The sequence below is a fragment of the Scyliorhinus torazame genome, chromosome 21 (assembly GCF_047496885.1).
Source record: "Scyliorhinus torazame isolate Kashiwa2021f chromosome 21, sScyTor2.1, whole genome shotgun sequence".
In the NCBI taxonomy this organism is placed as follows: domain Eukaryota; kingdom Metazoa; phylum Chordata; class Chondrichthyes; order Carcharhiniformes; family Scyliorhinidae; genus Scyliorhinus; species Scyliorhinus torazame.
The window spans coordinates 35,007,059-35,020,423 of NC_092727.1; the positions used below are offsets into that span (position 1 = coordinate 35,007,059).

General features: G+C 42.0%; 1 protein-coding gene across 1 annotated transcript; it reads right to left on the reverse strand.

Annotated features, from left to right (window-relative positions):
- Positions 1-270: 270 nt before the first annotated feature.
- lim2.1 (lens intrinsic membrane protein 2.1) lies at positions 271-12,107 on the reverse strand. Its single transcript, XM_072486688.1, has 5 exons — positions 11,963-12,107; positions 7,890-8,084; positions 5,616-5,765; positions 5,374-5,508; positions 271-2,636 (listed from the first exon to the last, which is right to left on the reverse strand). Exons 2-5 carry the CDS (start codon positions 8,062-8,064, stop codon positions 2,575-2,577), a joined length of 522 nt encoding a protein of 173 aa, XP_072342789.1. The 5' UTR covers positions 8,065-8,084; positions 11,963-12,107; the 3' UTR covers positions 271-2,574.
- Positions 12,108-13,365: the final 1,258 nt, after the last annotated feature.

Here is a 13,365-nt window from a genome sequence, read left to right on the forward strand (position 1 = left end):
GGAAAAACAAGTTGACAATCCAAATATGTGACCTATGTGAGCTCCACTTTTTGACAACGTATGTAAAAATGGATTGGGATTTATACTTGTGCATGGGGCTTCATAAATGATGGATACTTGGCTTCCTTTCAAATGTCGTACATAGACTAATCCGATTAATTCTGATGAAGCCTTGTTACGTTAGGAACATAACTCTCACGTAAGACAATGGTAAAGTTCAGAACAATTCGAGTGTGCCAGCAGTATAAAGAATTGAGTTGGACACAGAGATATTTTATTAACAACTACGTGTTGTGCTTATATTTATTCCAACACAGTTGACACCATCACATGTTTGGGTATTAGAGTGAAGGTGCTAAAAATCGACAGGATCTAAATCATTGTAAGCACGGTAGCATATTTAATGGTCAACAGCGTAATATGTTAGCATGAATGGGTTTCACCCAATCTCAGGAGTCTGTTCAATGTTCAAAATGGCGGTATGCTTAAAAAAAATACTTTGCAGACTTTATTATAGCACCAATAGGCATCCAGTGTTAAGACGGCATAGAAGCATATAACATTTCTCCTCTGGTAGCTCTGGCACGCATCTGTGGCGAGCTGTTCTGCTTCCCCCGATTAATCCTTATTGATCCCAATGTGCTTGCGGTCTCACGCCTCAGTCAGACTGCACCAATATTGGGTGCCTTTCTGACATCATTGCGAACAAGCAGCCAGTACAATGGAAGCAAATCTAGGAAACAGTCTGATACAATCTCTTTGCAATTTAAAACAAAATCACAGCTCAACCATCCGTTTAGCCATTCAACAGAAACAAAGGTAATAGAAAATGCTTGACACAAACACATGGGTCACATGTAGAAAACAGTGAGGCAGTTAATTTAATTGCTGAGCATTGACATTTAGATCATCAGGGAACATTTTATTCTTAAATAAAGATTCTGTACCTAAATGAATTGGAATTTCTATTTAAGGAGAGTGAGGGAGAATGGTTCTGTCCATTGGAATGCTGTCCAGTAGGAGTGGTAAACAGGAGCTTTGGTCTCTAAGGATATCAATATAATGGGGATGGATTGGAAGCAGTTGGGCTCTTTGAAACTGAATTACATGTGGATTACAGAAACTAATATAAAATCATTTTGGACGCGTTTTTCTAAATTAACATGGCATGAACATGCTGTCAAAGCTTTTCATCGTGCACCCATCAGGATAGACACAAGAATGCCAAATTTCAAAAGGTGCAACAATTTGTACTGTGTGAGAAGAGTAGTGCTGTTGGTTGAACTGTTGTTGTGGTGAATGGACCAAGGAACTATTGTCACCCATGTTTTTGTTTATTCAAAAATTATGTAGTAGCCAAACATATGCCTTTTGCCAGCAGAGGACAATAGTTCTCTGGTGTATTCACCATGATGACATCTCACCTAATCAGATTTGACCTGCCAACCAATTTTTACTCCTTTTCTCATGCAACATAACTTACTTTGAAATTTGGTATTCTTGCATCTGTTCTGATAAGTGCAGGATAAAAAACTTTGACAGCTTGTCTCTTTTCTCAGCAATATTCTGTTCAAGCAACTATATAACTTGTATTAAATCCTGCAACGTATGACATAAAATGGAGTCATCTTCATTATTCCGTCACTTGTAAGAGAAAACAAGTGAACACTGAAGAACACAGGGCTTTGGCACTTTGTATATCAGAAGTCTGGAAATCCAGAGGGCAGTGAGCACACTTCCCACAAAGTCGTTAGATCATTTGGATTCACTAGTGAAAAATCTGGAATTAAGCTAAACAAAAGGCTGGTGGTATCAATGAAAATGCTTTTGAAGCTGGGTTGCCATTTAAATTCATTTAGTCAACTAATGTGCTTTTGGGAATTATATCTACTATTTTACTAAATTTAGGTTGTATATGACCCCAGCCGCGCAATACTATGATCGACTTCTGAAGTGGCTTGGCATGCCACTCAGTTATGTCAAATCCCTACAAAACCTCTGGAGGGCAAGTGGGAATGGGCATTAAATGCAGGTCTTACAGTATGCCTGCACCCTTAGAATGATTATATATATTTTTAAAACCTTCACAAAAACGATTTAACAACATTACTGTCGAAGTTTACGTTTGCTTAATATTAGTAGATGTTCAAGGAACCTTTATCAAGTGAAACAAAGTGAGAGCAATAAATTTGATTTAGTTTCAGATTTTTTTGCCATTTCCAATACATTAAAATAAGTTAGTAAATAGATATCTTTCTTGTTCACAACATTGGAAACTGGGTTATTTTTCTCTCCATTATTTTATTACTTTGTGGAGAAATTCACACAACATTCTTGAAAATTCGAGAGAGCCGTACCTTCATGCCTTGTTAAAACATTATTTCTCAAAAGCTGTAATAAGAAAATCTACAGAAAAGCCCTGAAAACAAAGCTACAATTTATTTTAATTTATGTCTATGTTTTACTGGCTAGCTTTCTAAGGAGAATGAAAAAAAGAACACTTCATAATATGGGACTCCTCGCATCATAATGGTCCATTTTAAAATTCCATTTCCTTTGTTGTAATCTTGAGTATTAGCGAGAATTTGAGCTTTGTGGACTCTCATGCATGCGATAGGCACACATGTAGAAGATACCTAGGAAAGAAGTGAAGTAATACATGTGTGTTCTGCCATCAAATCAGCACCGCGGAGAGTGTAATTATGAAATGACGTAACAGTAACCCCAAAACATGCACATTTGGGCAGAGCGGCAAAATGGTTATGGTGCAAAACCCCAGTTCAGGGGTCATGAGTTCAGCAGGTCAACTTGTGAAGTTGAATTTTATGGGCTGTATTTTCCTGGCCCCTTGGTGGTGGGTTGGCCAGGTGTGAGGAGGCATTTGGAGGGCAGCTCAACACCTTGCCCTGCTGTGCCAGCATGCCAGTGACAGGGGATGTGGTACGTCAGCCACCCACTCAGTGGCCGATTGCGTAATCATTGAGTGGCCATTTAAGTGTCCAAATCAGGGCCACTGTCCTCATCCACAGGCACTTTTTCTGCATTAGGAGGTGCCACTGCCATATGAGGGGACTGCCAGGTAAACCCTGAAGGCCTCCAAGTAGGCTCTGGAGGCCCTCCTCGATAGCCCATGGAGGGCCACCCTGTGGAAATGATTACCCACCCGACAACACAACCTGGTGCTCCACGACCTACCACCCCCAACTGCTACTTCCCTCATTCCCCAAAGAAACATATCACCTACCGCCTGTCTGAGGGTGCCTCGCCATTGAGGCGTCCTCTACTTGGAGCTGCAGACTCTGCAATGGTCACCACTAGCAGTGGCATTGCTGAGGATGCTGAGCTGCTAAATCTTTGATGGGTTAATAGGTCTTGTGGGGAGTGGGGGATAGAGGTGGTATGGGCTGCCATTGACAATATGCCCCCGGGGTCCACCTAAGTGGGGCTGCACTTGTTTTCCGCCCTGGTGGTGGGACGTCCAGGTAAGTGAAAAAATCAATGTGAAGGTGATCAAAAAATTACGGTGGAAACAACTGCAGTTGTTATTAAAAAAACATGGGTTTACTAATGCCTGCCAGAGGAATCTCTGGCTTATAATATGCAAAGAAGATGCTTGATTCAAACAAGCATTGGCGTTCTGGAGAGAGCCACATAAGGTGAAAAGAAATCAAAGTATTTTGCAAAGGAACCTCCGATGATAGAAAGTAAGGACATTGTAGATCATCACCCAGTTGAGATCACTCCATTCTCTTTTCTGGCTCGTCCCAGTTCTCTTTTAATCATAATTGAGTAAAATGTATCAAAACTTTCATATCTGACCATCCTTTGCACAGATTCTCTGCACCATTGAGAAATTAATTTATTTCAGTTTTTCTAAAGAAGTAAAGCAGAGCTGAATGTGCATGGATTTAACATATTCATACAATTCTTCCTGTTGGTAGCCAATCAGGTTCTCAACGATTCTCACTGCTTTACTGTACTCATCATTTCCTATCGTTTAACAAGGGATATGTTTTAAAGTAGCAGAAGAGGAGAGAAGACTTATGTTAGAATGATGTCTTTGTGTTGGTTCTTAATAGAGATCTGATACTGAGAATTCTTTGTCCAAAATATTCGCTGTTGAAGTTCCGAATGACTCCAATGTGTGCCCGTAATCCCACTTGCCAGTACTTGGCCCATAGCCTTGAATGTTATGGTGTGCCAAGTACTCATCCAGGTACTTTTTAAAGGTTATGAGGCATCCCACCTCTACCACCCTCTCAGGCAGTGCATTCCAGACCATCACCACTCTCTGGGTAAAAAGGTTTTTCCTCAAATCCGCCTTAAACCTCCCACCTCTCACTGTGAACTTGTGTCCCCTCGTAACTGACCCTTCAACTAAGGGGAGCAGCTGTTCCCTATCCACCGTGATAATGCCCCTCATAATCTTGTACACCTCAATTAGGTCACCCCTCAGTCCTCTCTGCTCCAGAGAAAACAACTCAAGCCTATACAGCTTCTCTTTATAACTTAAATGTTCCATCCCAGGCAACATTCTGGTGAATCGTCTCTACACCCCCTCCAGTGCAATTACATCCTTCCTATAATGTGGCGACCAGAATTGTACACAGTACTCCAGCTGTGGCCTCACCAAAGATCTATGCAGCTCCAACATGACCTCCCTGTTTTTGAAATCTATGCCTCAATTGATAAAAGCGGGTGTTCCATATGCCTTTTTCACCACCCTATTATCCTGCCCTTCTGCCTTCAGAGACTTATGGACAAACACGCCAAGGTCTCTTTGTTCTTCGGAACTTACCAGTGTCAGACCTCTCATAGTATACTTCCTTGACAAATTTCTCCCTCCACTTTTCAGGATTAAATTCCATCTGCCCCTTATCCGCCCATTAACCATCCCGTCGATCTCTTCCTGTAAACCAAGACACAGAACTGAGCCCTATACTTCAGGGAGCATCCAAATTTTAATCATTGGCCTTTATCAAGTTAACTGATCTCAGCTGGCTTGACATAGTTGACCTGTCCCTGGGTTGGGAGAGAGGAACCAGCCAAGGCTCCTGCCTCTGATATTTGTCTAGTAATATATTTGGCTGCATAGAAAGTTTGAAGGAGATTAGACTGGGCTATGATATCTGCTCCCGGGTAAAATAATATGCTAAAACTCACATTGTAGCTCACACATGCAAAGAAGTAGCAATAGCATGCATTTGTAATGTGGACCTATAACCCAACATCTGCAAGAGGGTAAATTTGCTTCTGATAATCTATTGTGTTGTGAATTGTACAGAGAAAGAGTGAAACAAAATCTTCTGCTCTAATTCTTGATAAACAGAAGACTGCAATGGGGTTCTTTACTTCTATAAGATAATGCCTTACCTGCAAAGAAGTTGAGCACCACAGCCACCCATCCAATGATATAGGACCAGGAGAAGCGCCAATGGCCATACCGCTTCCCATAATAGTTTACTGTGACAGCTGTATAAATGGCCATGGCTAGCAACACAAACAAACCTGCCAAATGAGAAGAGGCATAGCAAGAATCAAAGGTAAGACGCACTGGAAAAAGTGAATGGTATCGTGGCCCTGCGATGATGCTTGAAATCATTTACATTACTTACATGAAATAAAGTACAAAATGCCTGCAGCGAAGGTTTTATCAAATTTGTTGAAGGAAGAGTACTGCATAAATGCCATAATGCCAATGATGATGCCGATGATGCCTGCCAGTAGGGACAGGATCATGAATGCTCGTGTGGCATCCCAGTATGCTGGATAAGTCAGGAAAGACAAAGGATAGGGTTAGTTATTAATTATTATGAATCAGATCAAAGTGAATTTAAATTCTATCGTAACTAGTGGCAAAAGATATCAGAAAAATAAGAAATGAACAAAGCAATTTATTGTCACTTTGAGCTACAACAGTTTGTTTATGAGCCTATTAAATATGTTTGCCTTTTCTTCCCTCACCCGAGCCTCAAATGAATTGATGACTGTTGTTGGCAATGTTAGAAATATTACCATATTGATACTACTGTGTGTCACTCGCAGGAGAGACAATGCAAATAAGACAGACCTGATAAAACCATTGCTTTAACTTGCTGCATTTATTTTGATAGAAAATTAAAAGTCTTTGATTGCAGCATACAGCATTCTGGAGAAATTGATTGTTTAAACTGCGTTGGAAACATTGGAAGAGTCATCGACTTGAGGGGTTGGCCGGAATTCTCCAGTCATTGGGATTCACTTTTCCCGTGGGCAGCGCACATCCTGCCAGCCCGTTTCCCAGCAGCAGGGTGATTACAATTGGAAATCCCACTGACACGTGATGGGAAGATAGAATCCCACCACCAGCGAATGGAGCGCCGCTGATAAACACATGGCTGGAACCAGAGAATCCCTCCCGATATCTTTGTTTCTCTCCACAGATGCTGCCTGACCTGCGGAGTATTTTCAACATTTTCTGTATCATCAGGAATGTCACGAATGTGGGTAAATAGCAATGTACTCTGATTCATTCATAGAGAATTCCACTTATTTAATATATAAAATACGTTATAAATAAAGTAAACTGTCTATTATCTGCTGGACAAATATTCATCAACTAAGCAGTGAATTTAATGCAAAATCTTTCCCAATATTTTCTGTTAAAGTTGTGTCAATCCACAGTAGAATTATTTCATTCTGTTGAACGAAAGGCACATGTCAACCCAATACTGAGACAGTTCTCAAGTTTTCAACACACACCTTTTCATTCAAAGGACTGCTCAAATTCAAAAGCTAAACTGAGAATGTGAATGGTCAGGAGTGTCAGGTAGGTTGAGAGGGAAAGAAAGGAAAGAATGAAAATCAAGAAATGATGGGAAAGGTGGAGTGCGTTGGTCAGTATTTGAACAGGGAAGACAGGGGATACTTTTTTGAGAGGAACCCATTTTGATGTAGGGTCACACCCAAAATATTCCTCAATATGTTCCCACCAAGATTTGATTTGGTTTCTGTGCAGGTATTGTGCTGGAGTCATGAACAAACCACTGATCGAATTTTTGCTGCTGATGTTTGTGTCTCCAAAATGGGCGTTTGACCATTGGGATATCTCGGAAAAAGGATGCTATGCATTTATAGATATTAACATTCATTACATAAATCAATCTCTTGTGATGTTGTTTATACAATCTTTATATTGTCTCTCTTCATGTCTTGTTCTCCGCTTTTGAAATTGTTCTGCCTCCCCTGCCCGCCTTCTTCCTTGACTTGCACCCTTTTGACTTCCCCTCTCTCTCTCCCTCTCACACACTTTTTATTTTCCCTCTATATCTTTTTGCTTGTCCTCAACCATCTTTTCCGCATGGTTTGCATCTCTCTGTATACCTAATGAGTACAATCTCTTTAAGGTGGCACCATGCCTGATGCAGTGGGCTTTATGGACCAGGGGGAATTTCCTCGTCTTCTTTGTATGCCCAGATAATGTTCTGTTGTACATCTGTGAGCTTTCTATCTCTTTTTTTAAGTACACCTCCTATTCTGCGGCTGTTTTTGAAACAATTTAAAAACAAAATAACCCCAATTACTGCCTCATCTGTGATCAGCTGAACTTGGAGGCCACTTGGGGCCTTTATCAACGAGACCATCAGGGAAGGCATAATTATGTTATCTTAAACCACAAGAACAATCACCTGCTACAAAAAATCTTGTCCTGTTTGAGGGGGATAAGATACTCCAGTATCTCAACTTTATATATAAACAAAATCTCTAATATCTGCTGGTGACGTTTGATGATGTTCTACTGATGCTCAAATTCTTTACAAATCTAAGAATTGCATTTATTACATGACTATTTCATCGTGTTCATTCGCTATACTATGAACTCCACTCATGTCTGCTTCTGATCTCCTTACCAACGCTGTCAGTGTGTAGATAGCATTTTGCCGGCAGACAATATCTCCAGAGTCCCTGGTGCATAAAACTGCCAGAATGACGGTATTGCATCCAGTAATCTGTTGCTGTCGAAACAATTAGTAGGATATTGCCCACACCAGCACAGAACAAGCCTCCTCCCATGAAACTGTACATCTTGTTGTTGGAGATACAACCTATAAGAGGAAATATATAAGGAAGGTACAGGTTATTACTCCTTTTAGATACTTTTAGTTAATTCAATTTCAAAAGTCATCAACAAACCAAAAAGTGAATATAAGGCACATTCTTTTTGGGTGCCCAGTTACTTTGTTGTGATAAAGGATTATGCTTCTGAAGTTTCACAGAATATTATCCATCTGTTCAGACTGTTGGAGTCTTGAACATAACAAAGCCTAACCTTACCTATCCTGATTGCCTTCTGCAACTTTCAAAGTACATATTGAAATTATTAGAGCCTGCTCCGCTTGCACCAATGCAATGGAGCAGAGTTGGTGCCTGTCCTCAAATGGTCAGTGGCAGGCCTTCCTTGTGAGCAAGGATACTGGGTGAAGAAGTCCCAGCCCCTGAGAGCTGCTGGACATGCTGCAACTGTGCATTGCATGCAGTGTCACCGGGGGAGTGGTGGTAGCTGCCAGTAATCCACGAATCTAAGCTACACATGTGTGAAGGTGAGATGGGATTCAGAGGCGAGATGAGAGGGAGTCAGCAACAAGGGCAAGTGGTGGCTCTCAATGGCTCCTTCCACCCTTCCTGATGCCAGGTTCCTCAATCAGGCATTGAGCCCCTTCTGGGAGCCTGCAAGCAATCCCAAAGGGTTTGCTTCTCAGGCTACCAGCATGGTGACTTTCCGCTTCAGGGCCTCAATTGGCGGCAGGGTGAGTGTAGCCTGTACAGAAGCCCCCCCACACAATAATTAATTGGAACAGAGCTGGGATGACAGTTGCCACCCAACCACTATCTACCAACCCAATTAAATGCCCAAACTCACTTCGAGGGATGGCATTAAATTCTGACAATGATGTCCCTAAGCACATTGCAGAAACCTCCTCCACGAACCATCAGCCAGATGGTTGGGACAGCCCAATGCTCCAATAATAGAGTGGAGGCCTTGGAATGAATTGATCTAACTCTTCTTCAGAATCTTTTTCTCCCAATGTACTGGTGCAACTATCGATGAATGTAACTTCCTAAAGTAAGGGTTTGGATTTTCTTCATTGCTTTCTTTCAGTGGGAATCATCAAGAATTCTGCCAAGACCTTCTCAGGAAATAAAGGGTGTAATTACTGGGGTAGCATCATTGACGTGGCAGGTGGAGAATTCCTTCATTGTACCCTGCCAAGTTGAATATAAAGAGCCACTGAAGGCAGGGTGGAATTCAATTTGGGTAGGGTTTTTTGCCAGATTCCTGATTCCTCACATATTAATCAACCACTCTGTATTTTTAGAACTTTTTTATTTCCACTCTTGGAGATGTTGCTTTATACTCAGCATGGTGTTTCAAGCACCAAAAACATTTGAAACTTAATTGGTTATTATTTACGTGAGCACTTGGCAAATGAGCATTAGGTGTCTATTGAAGGATGGTGGGCACCATGAGGAAGAGTACTTCTATATACCCATCGCTAACAGGATACACATTCTTACAACCAAAGAAAGAGGGTGGGGTGATGATTTGATATGATGATGTTAAATTAAACATACATAACAATATATGGCTTACATCCATTTAATATCTAATATTTTGCATTTATCAGCAACATTGGATGTTTGTGAAAAGTAGGCAGCCAGAGGAAATTAATATGTTTGCAGTATATCAATTACTAGTGGAGGTAATGGAGACATAACAATGGTGGTCATGCTGGTGTGGAGGTTGAACTGTGGAAATAATTATCGCAATGATGTCATTCATGGTGGAGATGTACATGTGACATTGGAAGTGATGGTGGCGATGCTGATAGAGATGGTGGAGATATGGGTGCAGTGATGGAGGTGGTGAAAGCAATGTGCATATTTTCAATGATAGTGATAGTGGAGGTGATGGTAATGTCTTTCTCTAGACCTTTCCTCCCTCACGTAATCTTGACCCGGCGCCAGTGTGATGTCACTCCGGCATCAATTACACCACGTCTGGCCAGGTGTGAGGTAGGGGGACATGCCTGGGCAGTGCCCTGACACTGCACCTGGCAGAGGTTGGCATTGTCAGTTTGGCAATCTGTTCCACCAGTGATGACTGCCCGGGGGAGGGGGGAACTGCTGACAAAAATGTTGTGGGAGGTTGGGGGTGGGGGGACGGCAAAGGGATCTGCTGGTGATGACTGTCGGGGTGAGGTAGGGGGGATCTGCCGGTGATTGCTGTTAGGGGGGGGGGGGGGGGAGCCCCGCAATGAAGGCAGCATGGTGGCACAGTGCTTAGCACTGCTGCCTCACAGCACCAGGTACTTGGGTTTGAATGTGGCCTCAGGTGACTGGGTGGTGTTCGCACGTTTGGGTGCTCCAGTTTCCTCCCACTGTCTGAAGATGAGCAGGTTAGGCCATGCTAAATTACTCCTTAGTGTCCAAAGTTTAGATGGGGTTATGGGGTTACGGGGATAGGGTGTGGTAGTGGTTCTCTTTCAAAGGGTTGCATCCTCGATGGGCCTAATGGCCTCCTTCTTCACTGCAGGGATCCAATGACCCCCGGGATGTGGCCTAGGTGCCGTTCGGTTGCAGCGCAGGTCGGGCACCCTTTTAAGATGGTGTCCTGATCTGTTTGAAGCCGGTTCCCAGCTCTAGGAGGCCCAATCTCGCCAGAGTGACAGCTTTAGTGACACCCACTCACTATTTTTTCCTAAGAGGCTCAAAATTCCATGAGAAATGTCAACGGGACTCACTCCATTTTTCTCGCTGTGAGTGACACAGCATGACTTTCTGCCAGGCAGATAAAGGCTGAGAAAGTTCATTCATAAAAATTTGAAGGCAGTCAAGGCCCTGGAACGTACACATAAAACATATTCCCAGGGATATTTTCTGTAGCGTGTGGAAAAGATCCAACATGAAATGATAAATAAATGATCCAAAAAATAGAAATATCCTGACACTCCCATTATGTCAACAGGATGATTCCACCTGAATTTGATGGCGACCATTCCATTTTCAAAATGTCTAATTTACACATAGTTTTTAAAATTATCCTTTAAATAATCTTTTTATGGAACATTAGCACAAACAATATTTCTGAGAGATTCCCTCTGCATGTAAAGTCTGATGGTAAAGATATTGTTCATTGTATACCTTTATAGGTGATATAGTGACTACGGAGTTAAGCAGATTGACTAAAGTGATGCAATCAAAGTGACTTTCATTGAACTAGTATTGTTCTTTTTACACAGCTTTAATCTCTTTGGTACAGAGCTCTTTTGTTAGGTATAAACACACTTGGAAATTAATTTATCAGGAAATTAATTTATCAGGAGTATAATGTGAAGACTGGGAGTTTGAAAATGTGTTGCAATATCTTGAAAAATGCTGCACAGAAAATGTTTCAATAATAGGGAAATCTAAGATTGAAACCTGACGAATACATGGTTTGCAAAGGCTAATGCAGAGATGAACAATTAACAGTCCGGTCTTTAAAAAGCTGATTGTGGTGTTGCATTTCCACCTTTCGTATATTGAATAGAACAAATTCCAAATAAGACATGATATGGTGCAAATATGAGTAAGTGGCTTTTCGGACAATTATTTGTGGAGTTAATGACGTGCTTCATACAATTACTGTTGATATTATGCCCCAAATTGCAATTTACGCTATTCCCGCAGCACGGTTACTCTGTATTATTCGTACCTTGCCTTAGTGTCACATTTGAGTTTTCACAGTGTTGAATGTACCAGACAAAATAAATACTCCCTCCTATTCTCTTTAAAAATCACACTTAAAAAAGGCCTTTTTGCTTTGCCTGTAATGATTGATTTTTAATGTAATTGGAAAATCGTAGAACTCTAGTTTTACTAAAACATTTCAGAATATTCTTATCCACCAATTTGAACAGAAAATGTATGAAATAACTCCTACCTTTCAAACTGCAGTTTGTGTCGATCCCGTCTCTGATACAACTCTACAACAGCCCAGTCACATCCCACACACTCAGAGGAGACAGATTTGCAGAGTAACTTTTCAGCTGTGTTTTGTCAGTGGAGCTGAAAAAAAAGGCAGAAATACATCACATGAAACCATTGTGTTTCTTACAATAAGTGACCATAAAAACAGGCGATTAGCGAGATGTGGATTTGTGAAGGCAGGAATTTGCTGAACATACACAGACATTGAGAATTTGGACCATCTGCGTTAAATAAGCTGATGATGGGGACGGTTTCCATTCAGACTGGATCATTGTCTAATTGCAGATAAAATCGGGTGTACACTTTGGAAACAATGCCCTTAGTGCCATTTTTTAAAACCATGTGAAAATGTTCTCATCAACAAATTTTGTTTATTTACTGTGCAAATGATAGGTTATATTTGCCAGCACAAATAATAATAATAATCTTTATTATTGTTACAAGTAGGCTTACATTAACACTGCAATGAAGTTACTGTGAAAAGCCCCAAGTCGCCATACTCCGGTGCCTGTTCGGGTACACTGAGGGAGAATTCAGAGGGCTGGATTCTCCGCCGGCGGGATGCTCCGTTTTGCTGGCAGCCCAGGGGTTTCCCGACGGCGTGGGGCTGCCCCACAATGGGAAACCCCATTGACCAGCCGGTGTAAAGGAGCATCCCGCCGGCAGGGCGAAATAGAAATGTGGCGCGGTGGTGTGGACAATCCAGCCCTGAATGTCCAAATTACTTAAAAGCTCATCTTTTCGGGACTTGTGGGAGGAAACCGGAGAACCCAGGGAAACCCACGCAGACACGGGCAGAACGTACAGACTCCGCATAGACAGTGACCTAAACCGGTATTTGAATCTGTGACCTGGCGCTGTGAAGCAACTGTGCTAGCCACTGTGCTGCCGTACCGCCTAGTTGAGAACATGGTGAACATAATCCCCATTGACTTCTCACAGGGCTGAATTCATGGCATTTTCCAGCACCATCCCCCATGAATGGATGGTGATCGCCTGGTCCATTGTGAACTCGCCTGCTGACCCCCCAAAGTCTGTCCACCATCTTCAAGACACAAGTTAGGAGTGTAATGGAATACTCTCTAGTTGCTTTGATGAGTGCAGCTCCAACAGCACACAAAAAGTTTGACGCCATCCAATCAATGCAGCCAGCTTGATTGGCATCCCATCCTTAAACATTCACCTCCTCCACCACCCCACACAGTGGTAGCCATGTGTACCATCTACAAGATAGACAGCACCTTCCACACCTAGGACCACTACTATCTAGAAATGGTGCACTGTAAGAAGGCTGTCAAGATTACACCACCCAGCTACATACTGGGTCGATGGTTCAAGTCTGCATGCCATAAGCTG